This window comes from Silurus aristotelis, assembly GCF_946808225.1.
Source record: "Silurus aristotelis genome assembly, chromosome: 21".
Lineage (NCBI taxonomy): Eukaryota > Metazoa > Chordata > Actinopteri > Siluriformes > Siluridae > Silurus > Silurus aristotelis.
In genome coordinates this window covers 11,055,131-11,081,523 of record NC_139594.1, presented here as the reverse complement: position 1 = coordinate 11,081,523, position 26,393 = coordinate 11,055,131, and the positions used below count along the sequence as shown (strand labels likewise).

Below are 26,393 nucleotides of genomic sequence, written 5' to 3'. Positions count from 1 at the left end.
GATTGGATGCTCCCTCAACCTGCAACTCGATTAACTCTTTAACCCACATAATCAGACAAATCTCTCAGCTGAGCTGCCCTACTTCCTCTAGTGTTAATAACTGACAGCACATGCTGTTGATCACAGGCAAATAGATATGAACTAAATTGGTAAAAGGTTAATCATTACACATTCAACAGATGAATGTGAGCTCTTTACCACACAGTGATATAGTCATAGATGGGCTCCGTGTTGAGGACAGTAAAGTTGATGTAGATGCCATTGCCCGGTGGCACCCTTACGCTCCACACGCAGTCCTGGAAGTTTGGGTACTCAGCCGGGTGGCCGGGGGAGAAGATAGTCCCATTCATAGAAGTAATGTTGCCTCCACACAGTGCTTTGAAAGAGTAAAAAATGGCATTTACTACATAAGTTAATTTTGAAATGTAAAAATTTAGTAGAAAACTGCTATTCTATCACATGCAAAGTTTAACTTTGATTTCCTTTCGTAAAATAAGTGTTTATCACTAGACAGAGGAAGGTTGATTTTATAGGTTGAATGCATAACACATTAAGAAATAAAATATCATCAAGATTATAAGAATGTATGTGTTAAGCTTATCTTTCTTATCTCCAAGCCTACTGCCTATATAATAGAAAAGCAACAACAGCAAAAAAAAATAAAAATAAATAAACAACATTGTACATTAGTTTTCCAAATAAATATTTCTGTGGATGGTGATTAAGAAAATAGAAAGCTACAGGGATGAACAAAGGTGTTTTATGCATCATTACACATAATGCATGCAATTATGTTATGTAATTCTTTTTTTTTTTTAGTATGCTTTAGTTTTTCAGTGTGCTGTGTACTGTATGCATATTGTGTACTACTGTAGGGATACTGTACATTAAATAGAGTATACGTGATTAAATAAATCAAAAGCATGACTACTCAGATGATGATCTTGATAGTCATGCATTTCAGTATGAACAAGGACACATAGCATCTTTTAACTTTAAAGCCACCACAACTAACTAACTAACTATCTATCTATCTATCTATCTATCTATCTATCTATCTATCTATCTATCTATCTATCTATCTATCTATCTATCTATCTATCTATCTATCTATCTATCTACACAAACACACACACACACACGCGCACACACACACACACACACACACACACACACACACACACACACACACACACACACACACACACACACACACACACACACACACACACAAACAGGAGCATAATTGTTTTCTTCATTGTTTTTTCCTTCTGCATGTGGGTGTGTTAGCAGAAGAAAAACACTTGTACCAGGAAAAAAAAAGAAAGTGTTTTTATACAGTTTTAAAATACTGTTAACTTGGATCTAAATGATTGGTTTAGTTGAAATATTCCAGAATAAAAAGTTATCCAAGTCTCCAAAGAAACAGCCAGAGTATTGCTGTACAAATTTAAATAATGAGCCTGATCTTTAAATGGTTGAATTACATTCATAAAGTAAATCTGTACAGACAAGTTGTGTGGAATTTATTTTTCAATATGAAAGAGGTCCCTGGCTGCAATGTTTGAGGGCAATAAAAATTCTAACTCTATAGGCTAATAAATATAGACTTAATGTTAAATTAAACAGTAACTGTTGACTGTGTCTACAGTTGCAGTTAAAAAAGTTCAGTTGAATAATCTTAAATGGAGTGAATAATGCAAAACTCTCAGCACCACTATTTTCTTCAAGTAGGCTATAAAGCTTTAATCAAAATTTACAATTTGACATATCAACATGAACTGGTCACCTTCACAGCGTGGCACAGGGAAGTTCCAGTTGCGACTTGTGCCATGAAGGCAGGTGAGAGAGGTCTCTCCAATTAGAGAATAACCTGGCAGGCACTCGAATGACACTGTCATACCAACGCTAAAGTCACTGCCAATCACAATGCCATTCCTGAAGGGTCGTGGATCAGGACAACTCTGAAGCTGGTAGGCTGCAGAGCAGAAAATAATAATAATGAGCCTACAAGATATTTAGACATTAGTGTAAAATATACTGGATAACACATACCACACATGTAACACACATTTATATCTAGAGCACATTTCCTTTATTAGAAGGCTTCATTTGCTCTTGCATTCTGTTCTACTTTACATTCGCTGAAGTCATGCAGAATGGAAAATGCAAATCTACATGCATTGGTACTTTAACAGTTATCTATGGATAAATTGACCATTACAATTATTAGCTATTGTCACTTTGATGACTACTCAATACAGGCTATTTTTCAAGGTTTTGGCTCCTATCAGATTTTATGTCTTAAAAATATTCTTCTTTTCATGTCTATACTTTGCTTTAGCCTAGTTTTTTTTTATTTCCTGCTTTGTATATTTAAGGAAAAAGCATAGAACCCCCCCCCAAAAAAAAACAACAACAGGTGAAAGAAAAAAAAACTTAGAAAACACAATCTCAGGAAACACAAACTTGCACAAAAGCAATTTCAATATCTTGAAATTCCTCAGCCAGAAAATCAAGCTAAGCAAGTCTAAATACAAAGAGCTTTCTCTGCATATATATATATATATATATATATATATATATATATATATATATATATATATATATATATATATATATATATATATATATATATATATATACAGTGAGGAAAATAAGTATTTGAACACCCTGCTATTTTGCAAGTTCTCCCACTTAGAAATCATGGAGGGGTCTGAAATTGTCATTGTATGTCCACTGTGAGAGACATAATCTAAAAAAAAAAATCCAGAAATCACAATATATGATTTTTAAACTATTTATTTGTATCATACAGCTGCAAATAAGTATTTGAACACCTGTCTATCAGCTAGAATTCTGACCCTCAAAGACCTGTTAGTCTGCCTTTAAAATGTCCACCTCCACTACATTTATTATCCTAAATTAGATGCACCTGTTTGAGGTCGTTAGCTGCATAAAGACACCTGTCCACCCCATACAATCAGTAAGAATCCAACTACTAACATGGCCAAGACCAAAGAGCTGTCCAAAGACACTAGAGACAAAATTGTACACCTCCACAAGGCTGGAAAGGGCTACGGGGAAATTGGAAAGCAGCTTGGTGAAAAAAGGTCCACTGTTGGAGCAATCATTAGAAAATGGAAGAAGCTAAACATGACTGTCAATCTCCCTCGGACTGGGCCTCCATGCAAGATCTCACCTCATGGGGTCTCAATGATCCTAAGGAAGGTGAGAAATCAGCCCAGAACTACACGGGAGAAGCTGGTCAATGACCTGAAAAGAGCTGGGACCACCGTTTCCAAGGGTACTGTTGGTAATACACTAAGACGTCATGGTTTGAAATCATGCATGGCACAGAAGGTTCCCCTGCTTAAACCAGCACATGTCCAGGCACGTCTTAAGTTTGCCAATGACGATTTGGATGATCCAGAGGAGTCATGGGAGAAAGTCATGTGGTCAGATGAGACCAAAATAGAACTTTTGGGTCATAATTCCACTAAACGTGTTTGGAGGAAGAAGAATGATGAGTACCATCCCAAGAACACCATCCCTACTGTGAAGCATGGGGGTGGCAGCATCATGCTTTGGGGGTGTTTTTCTGCACATGAGACAGCGCGACTGCACTGTTTTAAGGAGAGGATGACCGGGGCCATGTTTTGCGAGATTTTGGGGAACAACCTCCTTCCCTCAGTTAGAGCATTGAAGATGGGTCGAGGCTGGGTCTTCCAACATGACAATGACCCGAAGCACACAGCCAGGGTAACCAAGGAGTGGCTCTGTAAGAAGCATATCAAGGTTCTGGCATGGCCTAGCCAGTCTCCAGACCTAAACCCAATAGAGAATCTTTGGAGGGAGCTTAAACTCCGTGTTTCTCAGCGACAGGCCAGAAACCTGACTGATCTAGAGAAGATCTGTGTGGAGGAGTGGGTCAAAATCCCTTCTGCAGTGTGTGCAAACCTGGTAAAAAACTACAGGAAACGTTTGACCTCTGTAATTGCAAACAAAGGCTAAAGTACCAAATATTAACATTGACTTTCTCAGGTGTTCAAATACTTATTTGCAGCTGTATCATACAAATAAATAGTTAAAAAATCATACATTGTGATTTCTGGATTTTTTTTTAGATTATGTCTCTCACAGTGGACATGCACCTACGAAGACAATTTCAGACCCCTCCATGATTTCTAAGTGGGAGAACTTGCAAAATAGCAGGGTGTTAAAATACTTATTTTCCTCACTGTATATATATATATATATATATATATATATATATATATATATATATATATATATATATATATATATATATATATATATATATATAGATAATATAGTTTAATTATTAGTTTTCAATTCTTAATATATGTACACAAACTATACACATTTCTTCACACAAGATAAAAACAGGCAGATTAAAAGTTTAAATTAACAGGGCATGAAAACAGCTGATCATAGTGATTAGAATATACTGAATGATTAGAAACGTCCACACGTCCAATGTGCATGCTTAGGAAAAGGTCAGCTTTATTAAGAGAGTCTATTTCTTAGAACTAAATTCTCTTGTTGGTTTAATTTCTTTGATTAAGTTGGTGTCTTTTGTTTTGACAAATGCCTTGTATATAACTACTATAAACATTTTATGTAATGCCTAGAGAGTAACTCATGTTTTGTAAAGTGAAGTAAAGGTAAGCTTACCCTGGTATGTGATGTGGAATCCAGGCTTGTTTTGTGAATAATCACTATGGAAGAAAAAGCTTGTCTCATGGGTAGTGCTGAACAGAGACTCTGGCACCTGAGGCCCGCTGAACCTGTCAATCACAGCACTGGTTTCTGCCGACCCACTCCGGATCTCCAAATAGTCATGGATGGCCTCGGTGGAGAAGTTAAGAAACTGCAGGTGGATTCCTATAAGAGTACATTTAAAAATGACATGCTGGCAGTAAAAACACTGATTTGATATTTATTTTCCTCACAATGAACTTTTTTGTTGAACAGAATACTACTATTTGCATCAAACGTTCATTTTATGGTCAATCAGAAGCCTACCCTAAGGAGGTAACCCAGATGGATGATATAGAGAACCTGTGAAACTCCATACAGACAGGAACCTAAGTTCAGGATCTTACTAGAAACTCAGGAGGCACCAACAGTATCCAGCTACACTACAAAACTACATGACTTTACTATTCTTTTTTTCTATTTTTTTTTGCCTTAACATTGTTAAACTAATGTTAATAGTGACCTTCACTACTGGTCTACCTCTTCATATAGTTACTCAATATAACAAAAAAAACAAACAAACAAACAAATTCTAAATCCAACTAATCAAAATGTATTTTTTTGCTAGCATGTTCAGCTATCATTACACCTTGTATGAAATTATGTATTTCCTATATTTTATAGCTGATAAGATAACAATAGCTTTTCTACTGGAAATATTAGTGCAGTATTTTGTTTAGCTAGCCAACTAACAATTAATGGGGAAATAGCTGTAGTGTGTAGCCACTGTTACATACATCTGAATGGTTATAGCAATGGGGGAAAATACATTTCACATTTATTTATAATACATAATACATTTAAAAGTTAGTTCGCCATACCAAAGCCAATGGGTAAAGTGACAGTCCAGGTGCAGTCAAGGCCACTGGGGTAATTTCCTGGGTATCCAGGGCTCAGGATCACACCACTCATTTCAGTCAGAGATCCTCCACACTGAGCTGTGGAGAAGCCAAATACAGACTAATTTTACCAACACATCTTCAATACCATTCTGTCTTATAATGGCAGTGGTTGATTTTAAATTTCTATTGGCCATGAATTATCTTGTTTAATGGTTGATTAAGTCTTGTTAGAATTAAAATATAGCAAAAAAAAAAAAGCCTATATATCCAGGATGAGGCATTAAGGAGAAGTTCTTGTTCAGTTTATTCAAGATAATTAATTCTACATTTCTCACCTTAGTAATCATGCTTTGCAAAATTCTGGAGCCATTCTACATTTATAAGCCACTTAGTTTTTTGTTTTTTCCAAATAAATCTGACATGGAATCCATATCTGTGCAGTTTACCATCACAGAAAGCTAACAGTCAAGTGTGGCAAAATGTTGGTTAAAACAGGTTGAAATAGAGGTTTAAGTACGAACTGCCAGACCGGACCAAAATCGCAAGAGACAAATAAGGGCCTTAGCAGTTGCTGTGGCTGCCTAATTGTTGCTGATTCACAAAGCACAGGACAAATATGTTTGAATCATTAGATAACAGCACTCTGTCTCAGACGGAACAACGCATTTATCACAATGATATATCAGTTGCCTCTTGTTTTGACATAACCCTCCTTTTCTCCACACCTTTCCTATTCCTAATGTTAAACGTAAGGGAACCTGCAGTAAAATTGGCTGCAAGAAGAAACAAAAAGCACAACCTTATTGAATTCTGATCCCAATTACTTACTTTCTCTTTCGAAATAAGCACCTGGGAGAACTGTCTATTGGCACAGTCTGGTTTGTGACAGTGAAGGATTTGTCCAATAGGAAGGCAGTGAAATGTTTAAGGAATGATTAAATGGCATTTCCTACTGAAATAAAGGATGCATCAGAGCTTAAAAGTTTCATCTGATAAGGCTAACTGTGGCAAAGCGCAACAGTGGAAGTGTGTGCACATCTCAGTAATGAAAGAATGCCTTCAAAGCGTGAGAAGGAACAGAGAATCAGAAAGGGTAAAAGACAAAGCGCATTCAAACATTCCTGGGAAACAGACAGCTTTTCCTTGATCAGTAACAAACCAAAGCGCATCAAAACATGTTATTGTCAAAAAACAGAAAAGATAAACAAGGTCTCCCTTGATCACTAAAAAGTCTTTCAAAGGCATAAACTTGTCTCTGACCAGAATGTGAACTACTATCACAGGGTTTCTGTGTTGTTCAGGTGCAATGCTCTCAATACGAAGGAAAGCTTCATGCACAAATGGTATGAGAGTGAAAACTCTGGGACAAACAATATTATTATATTGAGCCATCTGATTTTTTTTGGAGAATTTTTGGAGAAAACTTGTTCACTTGTACACTGTTATTTTTCATACTACGCATATTCACTTCTGAGCATTTGGAAACCACAACATTAAGGAAGTAGTAACTCAGATGTTAAGGCATTTAACTTTGGATTAGAAGGTCATGTTCAAATCCCAGCAAAACACATGCCACCAGTCTACTAGTGATAGGCCCTTATACAAGGGTTCTTAATTGCTCAAGTTTTAAATAAGGTACTTGTAAATCTGTATAAGGGCATCTGCCATACATGCAGTGGTAAAAGAAGCAGATGATGAGAAAAATTATATAAAATCCTGTTTATGGCAGACGCCTTTATACAGACATACACGTTTCTAATTGATACTGATGGGCTGTGGCTTTTCATAAAAGTACAAACATCTTGACTGGTACACTGTGAACCAGACAAATTCTATAGGTCTAGCTTTTGAGGTGACTCCTGATTTCACTGGTGCTTGTGGTTAGACTACTTGTAAACTTTACCAGTTAAAGCTTTAAGTAGAAGTTTACAGGCTGAGACAGGGGAAACAATAGAGACTATGCATAGTCATGTGTCTGCTTTGAGAATTTTCAAATTAACAAAGAAAGACATCCTTCATTTGGTGTCTTGCTGAGAAGCCGACCGAACACATAGCGATGCGTATGCTCTTGTTGTGTTTGCACGTCTTGTTTTGATGTGTTTGTTCTGGGACCCTTATGAGGCACAAATCCAATAAAGTAAATGAGATCAATCTAATTATTTTTATTTAGCTCTGTGTGTTAATGTTCCGGTCTATCACATTGCGAATCAGTGAGTAAAGCTGTCACGACACCAGCTCAGCCCCCCTGCACATTCAAACTGCTGCAGCTGTCAATGATCATTTATTCATTTTTGGTTCTCTCTCCACAAATGTTTATTTTAATCTCTGGGAAAAAAACAAAAAAACATTTCACTCACAATCTGTTTATCAAATGGCCATTTCCACTTGATCATTTTGATTGTTTTAATTAATTTTAATACGTTTAATTTTCTAAGATTGGACTACATTACACTAACAGATGAGATTGTCTGCTGAAAATCATCTCCATTTTATAAGCTTCTAGTCTTCACAAAATGGTTTCACCCCTGAAAACATCTTAATGCACAAAAGTCCATAATGACTATTAATCAGAATGCTATTTGCAGTGGTGTTGAGATTTAGCTTCTCTGGCATCTATTTGAATTTAAACCTGCACTGAGAAAAGACGATGAGAGGATAACCTTTCACATGGAGCACTTGGCCAATTTAACACATCCGAGTGTAATATTAACTTCATTATTTATATAAATGAAACCCATTCTCTATAACCCAGCCAGCCATTTAGAAACAAATGCATTTTATTTTGTGTTATTACATTTATTCATATTCACTCGAGCTCAGGGATGTGTTGCGCCTTATCTGAGCTGAACAGAAAGCACTTGGAAATTAGTGTTAAAAAAGTCATATTGTGGGTTGTGGGAGCGCTTTCATTAAAGATGTGAGCAAGCAGCTGGACAGTTAATTATTCAACCTTTCATTTCATGATTTTCAGCTTGGCTAGGGGTAAAACAGGAGGAAACATGAAGCTTTGAGCTGGAGCTTATTTTAGAAGGGTTTAAGAAAATGACAGAAAACAACCAATAATTTTTTTTTGGAATGCATTTAGTTAAGCATGTTAAGCAGGATCCAGAAAAATACCAGGGGAGGAAAGAATCGCTAAGGTTACAGTAAAACTATTTCAGACATATTGAGTTTCCTAAAGCATATAGTGCTTTGTTTAAAAAATTCAGTCGTGTGGATTTATAGAGAATTTTTGTTCAACACTGACAAATGCATGTACAATGGGGTCTAGAAATCTAAAACAACCAGTAAAAATGCTTCTATATTGCATTCTTAAGAAAAAGTACAATGTATATCATCAGCAACAATTTGAATAGAAACTTAGAATAGAAGCTCAGAATTATAATAATAGTGCACATGTCCCAATTTAGCAGAAAATGTTAGATTAAATCCAAACTATAATCTAAGAATAAACCTCAATGAAAGGCATGAGTTTCAAGGAAAGTCTGACCTTTTGAACAAATGAGTTCAGTCCCAATATCACACATTTGCATAATTTTTCACATGGTGCCTCAAAAGTCTCTATACACAGGAGAAATTAACACTTTTCAGCATTTTTTACCAACAAATCTTCACACTTGGTTCATATTTTTATTTTCAGATAGTCTTTATGCCAAAAGAACACATTGAAATCATTCTCAAAGCAGCATGGGGAAGGTGTTGCAAGGTTGCGATAGACTTTAACAGGAATCATGGCAAATAGATCACACACGACTCGGCTGCCAAACTGGGAGCTCAAGCTGGGAGAGACAATTTTACAAAGAAATGGAAATCCTATGAAAGATGTTCTGTAAACAAAGCTACAAATGACAAAGTGTACAGAGACTTTTGGAACACCCTGTAATGACCTAGAAATGGCATAGAATCTTGAATCTTGTATATTCAAGATATTTTACTTTCTCTTTTTATCTTTATTTTGTTTATTTCTAGATTTTTAAAAAGTAAATATGTGGTCCCAATTTTATGCTCAGTAAGCCTACAGAGCTTCAATCTGCTGAATGATCATACCAAGGCAGAGTGGCACAGGATAATTCCATCTCCTCACCGGTCCTGGCATACATGTGATATGAGCATTGCCCTGGAAAAAAAAAACCCAACAGAACATATAGTAAATATATTACCTACATTTTCATACTTAAATACAGTATATGATATTAAATATCATATACAAAGTATATAAAGCAAAACAAAGTGTACTAGTTAGAATTATGACAGTATAACTATATCCTTAGCAGGGGTCTCACCTGTAAAGAATATCCCTGTTCACACTGAAACATAACTACATCTCCCACCATGTAGCGATCTCCCACTTTAATGCCATAAGTAGGAGTCTGAGGCTCTGGACAGGAATCAAGGCCGATTGCTATGAACACAAAAATGTAGTTCAATTACCTGAATTGATTTAATAAAGGAATAACAGAAATAGCTATGGCAACAACAACAGCATCTTACCTAACTTTTTGGTAATTAGATAAAATGTAGGTTTTAAATTCCAGTTGGGTTGCATTGAATAAATGCTGTTTTTTATTTTATGGATAAAATAGTTGACAGTTTGTTGTGTAGAACAGGTGCAGCTCTCCCAGGACTCTCTCTCTCTCTCTCTCACACACTTACATACAGGGATTATTTTGCTATTTCTGGAATAAATTGTAAGTGGTTTCACTGTCCTATTTCCATACATTTCATTTCCTGACAAAGACTTAGCTTACTGGGGCTAAGCCTTGTCACTAGCTGTTATTTTATTATAAACACATCTTTAAATGCTCTACTAATAAAAATCCCTGAGAGAACAGATGCCTCAGACATTCAACATAAATCATAAAGAGGATCACAAGGTTCTGATAAAAGAAGGATACATATACCTTCTCCAAGCTCTTAACACAAAGTTAGAGGCACACAATTTTAAAGGATCCCTTTGGCAAAGCGAGCTCTATGAGGATATGTTTTACATGGGTTGGTGTGGAAGATCTTGAATGGCCTGCTACAGATTTCTGATGTCAACCCTATTGAACACCTTTGAGATTAACTGGAACACTGACTGCACCAGGTCTCCACACCGTACATCAGTACCTGACTGTACTAATGCCCTTGTGGATGAATGAGCATGAATATCCACAAACACATTCCAAAATCTAGTGGAACATCTTTCCAGAAGAGTTTATTATTATTATAATGGCAGATGAGGACTAAATATAGAATGGGATGTTCAAAAAGCCAATACGAATTTTACAGTATTTACATATATATTAAACCATGTTTATTTCCCTTAGCACTGCTTTCGTATTTAAATATTTTTCCACTGTGTTTCATGGTTAACAGCTAGTTAAAAGAGAAAGCGAGTTAGACTTTTTTTTTCTAATGCCACAGGTGTTGAATTGCAGTCTAGTCTGCGCTGCGGTGTAGCTTTTTAATAAGAGATGCGTGGATGGATCTCAGTGGTGGGTATGAAGCTGCCCTCTAGTTGTACCTGTGTATTCCAGATGGAAACCTGCTGCTGAAACACTGATGTCAGATACAAAGTTCAGGTAAAGGTTGTTGGATGTGCTGTTCAGCAGCTGAGGAATTGTTGTACCTGCAAAGAAATGTAGCAATATGTTTTACTGTGTACAATAAGCATTTAGCAACAGCTTATTAAAAGTAGAAAATAAAAAGAATACACACACACACACACACACACACACACACACACACACACACACACACACACACACACACACACACACACACACACGGCTTCACCTAAATCTCACTCATATGTTGGTGATGATTTTATTGCTGAATTTTGCTGGTAGGCGTTCCTACTAATGGTTCCCATAGCACCTATCATCATGGCCAGCACATCAAGCATTCTACTCTTGACAAAAATTCTGGAGGCAAATCATGTGTTGTTTTCCCTCCCATTTTTAATTGCTGTCGATAATTAAAGTCGTTCCATATTTGCATACAGGTACAATTTGTTCTGTTGCTGGACATATCAGCAGTGGTCGCAGCTTTAACTGAAAATGAATGGGCTTGAGCAGCTGTACAGTATTGGTGAACGTAACCTTATCCTAAGTAACAAGGAAACCTAGAAGGCATTTTCCCTAATGAGAACTGCCAAGTGTCCCCCACAAGGTCAAAATGATCAGAATAGTCCTGACTGTAATAAAAAAAACACATGTTCACCTACCCCAACCCACCAAAACCCATCTATGCAACACCATCAGCCATACATGCAACAAACTAAAAATGGTGTTGATAAAACCTACAGTTATTGTACCAGGGGAAATATTACACAGAAAGTTTAATTATGTAAATTAATAATCCACACAAGTCAGTGACACTATATTGAATGAAACAAACCATTTCATCAAAACTATTCTAAATAAACACCTGTCACAGTCACTCCCTGATCTACATTACCAGTCTGTCCAATTCACAATGGCTGCCATGCATTTTACCCAACTTAAAAGGCACTGTGGGCCAGCATTTGTACAGGCAGCAGCAGAGTGGAGTCTAGCATTGTTCCTCACAGCCAGACAAGGTGCAGATCCCAAAAGACCTGGATAATCAGTGTATCTTCTCCTGCTGCACCCATTGACTGACACACATTGATAGCTTAGCAAGCCCCTTTCATCGATGTGCTTGCACTAGTCACTTTGTTTTTTGAACAAAACACAAGCAGTGAAACAGTCGGCAGGATCCGATAATAACCCATCCAGTAAAGAGGATTAATTGGCCATTCAAACACAACGTGATGTTTGTAAAAATGTAGCATCTCAAAGGTTGGCCTCTAATAAGAGGGAGTTGGTCTGGAGGCCAAGACCCTCTGTGCTTTTGGATTTGTAGGCACAAATTTTGAGAACAAAAGCGATAATTAGAGTCTCATGATCAATTCTTCCAATTATGCGTTACTCAAACAGCAAAGATTAGAGAGCTATTTAAAGATTACAATATGAAAAAACATACATGCACTATGTAAGTCAAAGTCTCATTTGGGCAAAATGAAACTGCAACAGCGGCAAAAACAAGAAGAGTGCTTCTTCTAAATTTAATCTGTGTAAAAGCATGTTCTTACCTGAATAACTGCCCAGTCTGGGTGCGTTGTTGTCAGCTCCATCATAGAAATCCAAAGAATCCCAATTGTGTTCAGTGGCAAAACTCACCACTTGGATCTGATTAAAAAGGACAAAAGTACAAGAACACTGTTTGTACTTTTTAAATGCAATGCCAAGATCAGGCCCTAAATATTCCTAGCCCACAATACAATACCTTTCCTTCAGTAAAAAAAAAACTATTCCAAACTTAAATAAAAAAAAAGATCAAGTTACATCACATCTTTTACATTTGCAAATTTAACATTTGCCCCATACACAATTCATATAAATGATTCTCTTTACAGACGTGTTAAATAACTTTTTACACTGTTAATCTGTCTATTGACAAAATTCTTTTGAAGGTCATGCGTGATTTCTCACCTGGATTCCAGCTCCCTCAGGCACTGACACCTTCCACACACAGTTGAGATTGTTGTCATAAGGTTCAGGATAGCCTGGGGACAGGATTGTGCCCTTACGTGCCAACAAAATCCCTCCACATGGCACTGTGAACAGGACACACATTTACACCGCAGTGATTAATTGGACTTTAAGTGACATGGAAAATGATAGTGTCTTCTCCAGAATGATGATTAACAACGTGATGAAATAATTTTTGAAGTTGGGAGAATACTGTGCGATGCTATTTGAGGACCATTCCAAAGTACAACGAATCTGAAACATTCTTATGCCTGGGAAATGCTCAGAGGCAGTAACTGGTAAAGTAACTTGTATTTGACTTGAATAAAGCATTAGTTTCTGCGAGGAACCCCTACTGGTTTTTGAAATCGACATTTACATTTCAAACAGACATAAAAAATGTTTGGGAACCCTTGTGGGTTGAAGAATATTGTGTTTCCAAACTTTTTGGCCTGTTCATTCTGTTCATACTCGTTGTACATTCTTGAGTCTTTATTTGGCACATTTGAACGTGTACAATTCTGAATTGAAACGACATTTAACAGAGTGACATATGTCTGTCTCCCAGTAGAAAAGCTAGTCTAGGCAATTTTTCCTGTTTGCTGAAGCCTGAGACTAGATCCGTCAATAACAAAAGCGTAGGCTGCTATCTTACTTTGCCAGGACAGATCCTTTTTTTTTTTATACCCAGTCTTGGTATGATGCTATCTGTCAAGGACAACCCAGAAAGAAATCCAGAGGTCAGAGCCAATCACTTTGTTTAAAGAACTAAGAGCAGGTCAGGACATACTTGTAGATGTAGACAGTTAGTCAGTTTGTGTGTGTGTGTGTGTGTGTGTGTGTGTGTGTGTGTGTGTGTGTGTGTGTGTGTGTGTGTGTGTGTGTGTGTGTGTGTATGTATGTGTGTGTATGTGTGTGTATGTGTGAGTGAGAGAGAAAATAAGAGGAAGAAAGAAAGAAAGAGAAAGAAAGAGTAATAGAGAAACAGAGCTAGAAGACAGGATACAGAGAAATGCTCAATATATCTGTGCCAGATGGTTAAATTATTAAAGAAATTCAGTTCACAGCAATTTCTGGCTCATTAATATTTTAGTACTGATATACAGAATGCAGCGTGTGTGCAGGTAATCACACAAAGAGCTCTGCAATTTTTTAAGTTGCGGTTGAAAACCAGTGGGAAACCGAGTAAAACAAAACAAGGCCAGGCACATGCCATCCTGTGAGATCTGAAACACGCAGACAGCCAAGACTCGACGCGAGAATGAAGAACAAAATTTCCACCTAATTAATTATAAATGAGGGTGCCTTGTCTTGAAGTTTGCCTATTCATCCTCCCACGTCCCGTTCCACACTTCTTAAACCTGACTAATTGCACAGTTGAGGGGAAGCACTGTGCTGGATTGCATTAAGGGACTTAACTTAGCGTCGCTGTTTTTTCCAGCTTTAAGCTCCAAGCCTGCTTCCATCTTCCTACTAGAACTGCTAATTAACCCTCTTCACCTCTGAATAAGACTGTGACAGTTCATGGTTCATTTTTAAGTGCTCCAGTTCTCTTCCTGATAACTTCAAATGAATGCTATAAGTAAACCATATTGGATGATGATTGAAGAGATGAGGTGACACTCACCCATGCAGGTGGGCAGGGTGTCATTCCACTGTGCCAGCGCATCGGGAACTGTCTCACAGCGGATAGCCGTGGAACCCTGCAGAGTATAACCTGGGTTGCACTCGAACATCACGGCTGAGCCCACAGAAAAGTCGTTGCCAATTCGCTTGCCGAAACGAGGCTCGGGTACCGAGCTGCACTGTGTGGAGCTGGTCCGTGGTACAGCTGTAGGTCACAGTGGAAAAACAACAACAACAGCAACAACAACTTTAATATCTAACTAGAAACTTAAAAAATAAAGCACATCAAGGTCTGTTGAGGAACCACAGCAATGTTAATAAACTCTTGCATTAAGTGTCTATTAGCCAATTGGTACAATTTTCTCTAAAATACTACACTTGTTAACCATTTATTGTTACTTTTAATAATGTGAAATGTCAAGAAGAAAATGTAGTTCCTTAGTTAGGCAGATAGTATAGCTACTGCCAGAATTACTTTCATATAACCCCTAATGAAATTCAAAAAATGTAACATTTCTCTTTTGAATAAAGGCAGAGCTGCTTCTTATATAAAACCTCTAATATCTCCTCACTACTGTTAACATACGTCCATAAAAATGTATGAAGGATGAAGAATGTAAAGGAAAATTCTGAGTGTTAAAAGCTTTGATTAAAAATACATTACTGCTCTTTAATTGAAGAAATACATGAAAAATGTATTTAACGTGTGGTTCTTATTTACAAGTTCAAAAACATTTCACCCAAAGTAGAAAAGTGAGACAAGACTGAGCTCTGCTGTCATTCCACCTCCGCAGTTGAGCTTCAGCATATGCTTTATGAAGAGAAATCACTGTCACAGTTATTACAAGAAAATCCTTGAGAATGTGAAGTCAATGCTTTTTCGACAAAAAAAAAGAAAAAAAAAGAATCATATTTATTTATTTATGATTTTTTTTCTTCAAACATTGAACCAGGAAATGTAATGCCACTCATCTTCTTCTTGTTCTTTCCACTGCTCCCATTAGGGGTCGCCACAGCGAATCATCTGTCTCCATACCCCCGTCCTCTACATTTGCCTCATCCCTTGCTCTTCCTCTTTTTCTCCTTTCTGGTGGTTCTATCCTCAGCATTCTCCTACCAATATACCCCATGTCCCTCCTCTGCACATGTCCAAACCATCTCAACCGTACCTCCCTCACCTTGTCTCCAAAACGTCCTACATGCACACGGTCCCTTTAATAACTCATTTCTAATCCTCATCACTTCCAATGAAAATCTCAACATCTTCAGCTCTGCTACCTCCAGCTCTACTTCCACTGTCTCTAAACCATACAACATTGCAGATCTCACCACCGTCCTATAAAATTTCCCTTTCAATCTCACAGATACTTTTCTATCACAAATCACTCCTGCCACTCTTCTCCACCCACTCCACCCTGCCTGCACTCTTTTCTTCACTTCTCTAACACAAAATGTAATGGCACTTATGTTAAATGAAAAAGCTTACCAACATTCTGCTCCACTAATTTACTGGATTTAGGACTAGCTTAAATAAAAACATATCATGTCCTCAAACAATAAACAGGAGCTCAGCTGTCCCTAATCTACTGCTTCTCGTAGAAAATGTCCTGCAATGGCAGAGACCAACGCCAACACAACAACTCACTGTACTGCGACTTTCATTCAGCCAGCTGATTTTTTTTTCATCAAAATCAAACACAACTAAAGTGCAAGTAAATGCCAGAGGCAGTGAGAGCCTTTAACTTTAATCTGAATGGTTGCTTGTCCAGTGAGTAGCCGGGGAAAGGATTAGCGTCTTAGGGACAAATCCAGCTGAGTTGCAGGTGACTGGAGAGCAATGTTTTAAAGCTTTATGTAACACAGCGGAGTAGTGAGAAGAGAGGTACTGGTACACATTTAGAAATCTGAAGATCTGCAGGATATTGCTATCTCATCTCCAGAGTCCTGGGTGGCTTTTTCAGAGATATTAGAAAAGAAAAAAACACAGAAATCGTATAATTATAAGAAGCTTCCAAGGAGATTTGAGGTGTTTGCTTAGCATGGCAGGATCGTCTGTCCCAACAGTGCTGAGCAATGACTTATACTTTTCCTCTTTTTTAAGCCATCAGGTGGAAGCTGTCAACTCTCTTCCGCTAAGGCTTTCGGGGTTCAGCAGATTCCAGTTGTATGAACATGGCTATTTCTAAGAGATTGTTCTGAATGATGTCATGTTGCAGAAGAAACATATAAAGCTTGTAGAAAACACTGCAAGTATATTAACCTAGAATACAAGTTCTGCCTCCAGAAATGAATTAACCTAAAACTTTTTCATTTTATGCATTTTTCAGAGACAACAAGGTTATTCTTATAGATCTAGATTACACTGCCATCACGCCGCGAAAACCTTGCTTTATGATCGCAAATATTATCCTCTCATACCATAGCAATTTGCAATGATTTATAGTGATAAACCCATACTGGAAGCTCAATATCAGATGACCAACAGGAGTCAGGAATTAAGACATGTATAAAATACTGTATAAAGTCACTTAGAATCACTTATATTTACAGTATATTATAATACTTCAAGTTTAACTTAAACTAGACCGAAACATAAAAGTTTTGAATTACCAAACATAAACAAAAGGAACCCCTAAAACAATTAGAATAATACACATTTAATCTGCACAATGGAAATACATTAAATGTAATTTCATTAGGGCATGTCCCTGCTGATTAAAATGGCACATACTATTCCTAAATGCTGCAAATGGAAATGGACTGATATGACAGATTGATAAAAGAGTATGACTTGTTTTACATCAGCACATTGGTTTCAAACTCTGCTTTTAAAATGCTAAGTTCTCTGAGTTCCATTAGTATGCCAGTTATACTGTGTTTAAATCTTGCTGCGCTCAACTAATGTCATGTTGGAAGGATGGGAGCAGTATAGCCTGCATTATGGAGTAAAACCAAGAGCTGTATTTAAACAATTTGGTATTAATGTGACATTTCTCTAGTTAGCACGTAAACATTTAAATTTTAGCAGCTACAATGACAATAAAAAAAACGAAAAAAAACCTGAAAACTGCCTAGAATGAGATGGAACAAGCAGAATTTCTTTGTTAGTATGTAATCATGTCTGTTTTTTTAATACCCTGACTTCACTTGAGTTGTTCTTTCCTTATTCATTAATTACAAATAACTAAACTATGTGACAAAAATAATGTGACTTAATACCAATTACTATTGTGACAGCTCGTTATTAGCATTTAACCAATTTCTATTTCAGAGTTTTTATCATGCTTTTAAAAATTATGGAAGCAACTGATTGTAACAACATTTTCTTCAGGGTAGGAACATATTGCATTTAACTTAAACACATACAAATCTTTACTTTCTTTTTGAAACACAGCAGAACTATACAAAAAAAATCAAGCATAAGAACTACGTACCAAAATAAACAACACAATTCCAATAAATAAAAAACATATATATATATATATATATATATATATATATATGAAATTTGGAGAAGATCATTGTGCACCTGCAGAAGATCACTGTGTACCTGCAGGTGTTCACCATGTACCTGCAGGAGATCACTGTGTACCTGCAGGAGATCACTGTGTACCTGCAGAAGACTACTGTGTACCTGCAGGGGATCACCGTGTACCTGCAGGAGATCACTGTGTACCTGCAGGAGATCACTGTGTACCTGCAGAAGACTACTGTGTACCTGCAGGGGATCACTGTGTACCTGCAGGAGATCACTGTGTACCTGCAGGAGATCACTGTGTACCTGCAGGGGATCACCATGTACCTGCAGGAAATCACTGTGTACCTGCAGGAGATCACTGTGTACCTGCAGGGGATCACCGTGTACCTGCAGGAGATCACCGTGTACCTGCAGGAGATCACTGTGTACCTGCAGGAGATCACTGTGTACCTGCAGGAGATCACTGTGTACCTGCTGGAGTATCTGTGGTAGTCACCAATTTCTCAAATCTGGTTGAGACCGGCTTTGGACAGTCTACTACAATAGCTTGGACTACAACTTGCATGAACAGTTCTGCATTTAAGGACCCATCACTGCACAGCACATATCAACAGTGATGGAACAATATTGAATGGCAGTGGTGTAGAACTCCATCAGAATTACTGACTTACTTCTTTAGATTTTTGTCCATGAATATGTATTAAATTATTCACAATAGTCTATTCTCTTTATTTCATAGCTTTTCTTTCGGGTGCGCTGCTTTCAGAAATGTCTGTTTACATTGGAGTTTCTTTTCAATCAGATTTCAGCCATCACATCACGTGTTGCCCATGTCAAAGGAATGTACTCGATAAATCTTGTAGCTATTGCTTTAACCAATCAAATTTCAAGTTGACAGGACTGGGGCCATCTAGCAGGTGTACAATAATAATAATGGCATTTTCACATCCTTCGATTGCATGATCAGAGAACGCACTAGTCGGAGCCAGAAAACTGCATTTGTAGCAAACAGCACATGCCCAAATATATTAAAATCTTTGATCACCAATACACTTACAGGACACTTACACAATGGACTTTTCAAGAAAATCTGAACATTATGAGGAAAGGTCTGCCAAGACAGTTCAAAACAGTTGACACTGTCGTTCACACTGCATTACACCTGTCTGTGATGCAGCGCTCTGTTGTTCTGCGTTTCTGTATAATATTGATGGTTTCTATTGTAGTGTCGTAATAATAAAGGTATTAAGAGGTGGATTAATTCAGGCAGGACACCACTGAGGGCCTAGGTGTGAAATGCACAGCCTGCCACTGCATCCTATATAGTATTCAACTTCAATCACAATTTTTCTCAAACTGCTCAGCCTTTAAATTTGTAATATTTTAAATAGTAAGAAAATGCGCTCAACAATAATCAAATGAGTGGCCTCTTCTAGTGCTCTAGTATCTTCTACAAAAGCAGTCAAAGGGAGCAAACAAAGTGCCCTTTTTTTTATTATTATTTTTTTTTTTTTAGAAGTATATGCAAATAACAAGTTAAAGTTAAGCTGACCTTGATACACAAAGTGAAAGCCTTTGGCAGTTTCTGGTCCAACTGTAGTGAATTTGATAGTAATCTGGTTTCCAGTACTCAAGGGCAATGACTCTCCTGCAGAAGAGAGAAAAACAAACAAACCTTAAAACGTTTCTTAAAACCGTACAGATATTCTTAAGGTGTCACACTTTACTAAACATCTCTGCTCCTGCTGCTAACTTGATTTTTCAATATGGTGTTTTTGTTGATTTTGTTGTGGGTTTGTAATGTGTATTGAGCAGAATAATCATAAAAAAAAAGCTTAGTGTAGGATCTTCCATGCAGTGCTAACATTTCATTTCAATCAATGGCACCAAATGTGCATCATTTGTAAAGGCACTAAGGGAAAGGGGTGTGGGAAAATAAATATTTCTTTTCTAAGGTAAAAGGTAGAAGAGCTTTTTTTTAAAATGTTTTTTGTAAAAAAGATTTTACTGAAAAGAAACAACGATTTTCCAAAAGTTCAAATACTCATGTACCTGACAAAATCATGAGTATCCCTAAATTAGAGTGAGCTTTACCTGAGTGAGATCCTGACAGTGAGGAAAGTAGAGGGGACTGCTGCGTAGGTCCATCGTAAATGTCAACCACGTCATTCAGAGATGTTTGAAACAGCACAAACTGGCCGAAAAGAACTGTAGCACAGAAAAAAAAAAAAAGATAATGACACAAATTATCTGTGCAAATAACTGTTGTTGGCTGCAAGTATGAGCCATCATATATGAAAAATATAATATTCTTTTCACTTAAAACCGAATTCAACATGGATCAATTGTTTTACAATGTGCTAATAAAATTTTTTTTATTAGAACAGGGCATTTCTCAAGGGTAATAAAGCTGTACATTTATTTATATCCTTTTAATTGCCTGTTTCTTTGAAATTACTCTTCACATGTTGTACCTTTATACATGCTCATGGCAGTTTTACAGTATCAGCCAGCCAAAGCAAATCTTCAGTTTCCTAGTCATTAGTTTTTTACCACTTTGCTCCGGAAATCTCAATCTGAGTAAAGTTTAAAACCTAATTTTTCTCTGCTAAGAAAATCAGAACTTATACAATATATTCTAAATATTGCACATTTGTCTATTAAGCAATAACAAAAGCATTAACAAACTGACACCTGTGGGATCACATGCTCATCTCTGAATAAATGCATGATATTAAGCAGCCAGGCATTGCTGAAGTGCTTTATCTCACAGCCTAAAATGTGTGCTAAGACTCTGCGAAATATGTGAATGACACAGCAGGGGTCTGAAAGCTAATTGAAGCACACATATGTTTACCGCAGGCTGTGATGACACTGTTACTGGCATAGGAATGCCGTTTTGTAAATGACTGCACAAACTTGTCATGTCTAAATGAATGAATTTGCATTTTAAAAGAATATAGACACACCACATGTATATTTATATATTTATATATATATACACACACACACACACTGCACAACGAAGGTGGTCACGGCGCAGCCCACACAGTGTGAATATAGTTACTTAGCAACACGGTCATGCTGTTAAATGGTAGTGCTAAAGGCAAAAGTAGGCTAGATATCTATGCATGCATATATATGGCACAAAAATGAGACCTTATTATTCCAATCTTTACTTTTTATTTGTCAAGAAATAAATATCTTTGAGTAATTCACTGGAAAAATACCTCAAATATTCCTCAGGGATATTGATTTTTTGGCATTGCTACCTGCTCTCTGAAGAAATTCATCTTTTCATTTATTCCTTCTCCACATTTCACACAGTCCTGGAGTATAGATGGAGATATTGCACACCCAGGCACACCTAGGCCTAACCTTTTTAAAGCATGTCAATGAAGTCAAAAGATTCTCCTCTTTAAACCATTACCCATTACACACCCTCAGACTCTCATACAGTACAACTCTGCTTAGAAACCTACTGAGACCTCAATGGATTTTAACAAAGAACAAAGAGTTTTTAGACTTCTTTTCCAGGAGAGCGAATATATATAAAAAAAATGTTTTTTTTGGTAACTGAGGATTTTCTTAGAAAGTCAGATAAGAAGACCCTGTTAGCACTTAAGAGGGAATAAGTGCACCCATATCACCACACTATCTGCTGCAAGGACAGAGAGTGTATTTTTTGTTTAAAAAATGGCAAAAATAAGTATTTTCTATAATATAACCTGATTCTGCTCCTGAATTTCTGCAGTTAATTATCTTCATGTACATCACTTAAGTTTATGATTGGTCTCAATCGGACACCATGTGGACCTTTCTGCCAAGATCTTTAACAATGATGAAATCCCCAAATCAGGGAACTGCTGTTTATAGTGCATATAGAGAAAACCAGCCACTTACGGAAAAAATAAACGTATGTGTAGTGTAAAGAAATATGTCTAGAAAACCATGCTAGCAAAATTCTTTTAAAATTTGGAACACAGTGCTGCTCATAATCATAATTATGAGGTTTAAGTGGCATATGCTGCCTGGTGCACTGAATATAGTTTGTGTGGACTATATGGAGCTGTGGCTCTATTAATAAAAGCACATTTTTACTTTATATTGCTTTATTTGGAAGCTCACTTAGGCTACAAGAACAAGTTCTATATGCTGTATATTGGGTTTTAACCACAACAGTGATTTTTCTGTCTGTAATATATTAACATAATAGAATTTATGAATATATTTCTCCAAAATTATGGAGAAATTATTTCATTTATATTTTAATCTAGCCTTCTGTATTGATCACAATTGTAATGAGACAATTAAATAAGAACACTCAGTCTGCCATAAAAGTCTAAAACCTGGTTAATTAAGAGGGATTTCCTCATACACTGAACATATCTCCTAATTCTGTCAAATAATTAGATAGGTACATGTTGTAGCCTGACGGACATAAGCCTAATGAACAGAATAAATGACATTCTCCTGTTTCACTTGATAGCCATTATGAAAAAATAAATCTTCCTGGCAGATGTTAAGACAGCATGTTATGTTCTTATCTCAATTTTATCCAAGATTACCAATAACTTATCACATTTAAAAACAGAATATATTCAGTATGCTGCACTTTCTGAAACAGATGTTGAAACAGCTCTGACAAACACGACTCGAAAGCTGAATGGTCTGCCATAAAAGTTTTCACATATGCACTGCCTCGGCAGAACGTCCTGATGGATCATTTCTGTTGGCTGGAAGCAGGGGCTTGTGGGAATGTACTAACTACACTGTTATTGATGGTGTTTCTATCCTCTGGTACAGCCAGCTGGAAAATGATCTATAACCTAGTATGGCAAGTCTGCTTGTGTATATTGAGTTCACCCTCCTGTGTGCTTGATAAGAACAATAGGGGAGATGTAGAGGCCCTCGCCATATTATTCTTGAATTTCACCTCCACCGAGGCTGTGGCACTGCCAAAACAATTACCGCCGTGAGTCGGAGAAAACAGTTGTGCTTGCTTAGGTTTCAACCACTTGCATACCTAACAAGTGAGCCATATGCTGGGGGGCACTGGCCAATTCAAAAGCTAAGTGAAATGATCCCTTGCAAATCGGTGAATTTATGCAGTTTATTTCGATCTGCAAATTGTTAAATAACAAAATATCAACAATAACACATTTTACTAGTTATTTAGAACGCAGAACTGAACATCAGCACAGGTAAAACACTTCGTAATTTGGTAACTAAAAGTACATGACTTATCAAGCATTAATAACCACATTAATACCTGAACTCATGATGAGTTAGGGAATGTTATAATCACAACCTAATAAAGTGCCAACCATATCTAAAATGTGCATCTTGTGAATGAATAATCAAAACGTGTTTATTAGTTAATATATTAATTGAAATGTAAACTTACTCAAACATGCTCTCTATGAATCAAGCAGAAACGTGCACAAGTTCAAGTAGTTTATAGTATTATTGGCCAAATGCTGCTGCGCACACAAACCTCACGATGGTGCTGGATTACTTATATAACTTACAATGATCATCTTTTTTGAATGTTGAAAGGTATTATAATAATAATGCATACCAACAATTTCAGTTAAATCCTTTTGACATCATTCTTTATACATCTCTATTCAAATCCCACTGTGGTAATAGTACATGCTCTGGGTGGCGAGGGCCCACGGCACTGCTACTTTATCCACAAGGGTTTAATTAATACAGTAACTTAATCAATACATACATTTATTTAGCAAATGACACTATGTGCTAACATTTAAAACCAGTGTTCTCAAACATTATTTTCTGCTGGTGTACGTCACTTTTAAATGGGTTTATTTTGACTGCTTTGGACAGTTTATGTCAGTTTTAACAATCCTAACTCATTTCTCTGTATTACTATTGTTCATGTTCTGTCCCAATGCCTCTGAAAACACCATCCAGTAATGTTTGTGTATGTAGCCGTATATGACAAATTATAGATACAATTTATAATTATTCACATTTTATTCATATTCCTTTGTTCATCCACTTCTTTGTATGTTTGAATTCGTTTCCCTGAAGTGTTAATTACATTAAATGACAAACGTTACAGAACATATTCTATAAAACAGAATTGCTAGTGGTACATTAAAATGGCAGCACGCATACAGAAAATGTAGAGCTTTTCTATAAAACAATGCTTCCCTCCACAATAAAAAATGTGCACTAAAAAACAATAATAATTAATGTTCTGACTGCAAATTAATAATAAATAGCACCTTTATTTTTACTTATCAAAGAATCCACAGTCTCATTACAAATTCACCTAGTTTCTATTGTAGGACAAGCTTCATGAATTCACAAATCTCTTTATAAAGCGGTAAAAAAACTGCTATAAGGAGGCAAATGTGTTGTTTTCATGTCCTGCAACATTTCCTCTTTCAGTAAATTGCTTTTTCTGCTGGATGAGTTTTACTGGTGTTTGGTTTGAACATTGCTTTAGCAGAAAAACATCTTCTCCACTGCATACTGTAGCTAACCCATAGACGGTGATACCTCTGTATAAAGTGTAATCCCCAAAGCACACAGATGATGAAAGAAGGTGGAACATTTATCTCCGGGGAAATGTACACAATCTCTGAAACTATGTGCAGGACATGCCAACTTCAACTTAAATGCACCAAGCCTTTCGAGGTGTTGTTGGCAGAACTTTGACTTAGAAGAGTTTGGAGCCCATTTACAGGGAACAGGGCGATCACATTTATTTACACCAGCTATGGACCACTCAGCATTGATCGATTGCCAGTCTTGCACTCTAAATCCTTCATTTTCCTCCCACACTGTCTATCTTTAAGATAATACACCATTTAAAACCTGGCCACCCTGCACACAATCCAGATAATGAGAAATATGTTGGCAGACCTTCAGGCCAATGGGCAGTTTTTAGGAAAAGTGTATATGAAGAGTCTAAAAAAAGTGCAAAATAAGCTCAGTCGAAAAAATATTTACAGAAAGTTTGCAGCTGAACGAAAAAAGTCCTCAAAACATGAATTATACCACATTATGCCAAAAGTTGTCTTTGAACTTCTCAACTGAAAATGTATAGTGAATTTAACATTAACATGAGTGACCTTCTGAGATAGAACAGTAGCCAAATGGGCCATAAATAAATGTTTCTTATTTATTGTTTCAGTGGTGAGACTCTGCTGGCTTTGTTAGCTCATATTACACTTTTATAGTAACAAAGTGATGAATTGCATACACCCAATTCAAATGTGTACATAATTGTCATGTTCATGCATCAGCACAATCTATGCTTAAACACATTAAGACGAAAGAAAGGTGTTGATGCTGTATATTTTTTAATTTAAAATGCCAGAATCTAAATACAATACATGAAGTGTCAATTTTACCAATGTATTACCTTATATAAAACAGACAGTTTACAAAAGCATAAGAGGAAGTCTTAGTCAATGGACACAACTTATTGTAATAATGTCGTGGAAGTTTAAAAAGCTCTGGCATGCAAAAAAAAAGCCAAATTGCTGCACACAGGCTAGATCTAACCATGAGGCTTCTTTATGAGTGAGATAAAAGATATAATCATATTCCAGCCCTCTGTCCTGATCCACAACACTGGATGTGATCATTGTTTTTCCCCTTACACACATATAATAAAATATAATACACTTCGACACATTCCTTAGTGCCCCCTAAGGAAATGAGGGCTTTTCACTGTACGTCCAGAAAAAACACTAGGAAATAGGCAGGTCTGTCGCACACTGTCCTTGTCTCACTCTATTTTATTCTCTTGAGCAATGAGGGAGCCTGAGGGGAGAAAAGCATTAAATCCATAGCAAACTTTTCTATGTTTCTAACCAACAGTGTTCATGTTAAGTCTAGCTGGACATACCGCTTTCTGCATTTTAAATATTAATTTAGCTCTGGGGATTTTGCTGTGTCACTGCTCACTTCAGTAGCCACTGCTCACAGCTTTATTTAGCACAGATGCTATGCCACACCAACCATAACCTTTTTAGAGTTAAAGCAAAGTATCTTCTTTTTAAAAGTGTGCTTTATCTTGAAACATGAACACCAGTCACTTGCAGAGTAAGAACTTCAGCCTTATTTATAACTATTTCTTATTTTGGTTCT

General features: G+C 36.7%; 1 protein-coding gene across 2 annotated transcripts in view; it reads right to left on the bottom strand.

The window, feature by feature from the left end:
- The window catches only part of csmd3b (CUB and Sushi multiple domains 3b), a 399,549-nt gene that overhangs the window by 69,176 nt on the left and 303,980 nt on the right, over positions 1-26,393 (bottom strand). For both annotated transcript variants that reach the window (XM_083523961.1, XM_083523962.1), the window contains exons 32-43: positions 20,358-20,471; positions 19,816-19,911; positions 14,787-14,990; positions 13,121-13,245; positions 12,721-12,817; positions 11,131-11,235; positions 9,908-10,026; positions 9,672-9,741; positions 5,604-5,720; positions 4,699-4,908; positions 1,790-1,978; positions 199-376 (exon numbers count right to left, since the gene is read on the bottom strand). In XM_083523961.1, coding sequence (XP_083380087.1) covers positions 199-376; positions 1,790-1,978; positions 4,699-4,908; positions 5,604-5,720; positions 9,672-9,741; positions 9,908-10,026; positions 11,131-11,235; positions 12,721-12,817; positions 13,121-13,245; positions 14,787-14,990; positions 19,816-19,911; positions 20,358-20,471 — 1,624 coding nt within the window. The remainder of the gene's footprint in view (positions 1-198; positions 377-1,789; positions 1,979-4,698; positions 4,909-5,603; positions 5,721-9,671; positions 9,742-9,907; positions 10,027-11,130; positions 11,236-12,720; positions 12,818-13,120; positions 13,246-14,786; positions 14,991-19,815; positions 19,912-20,357; positions 20,472-26,393) is intronic.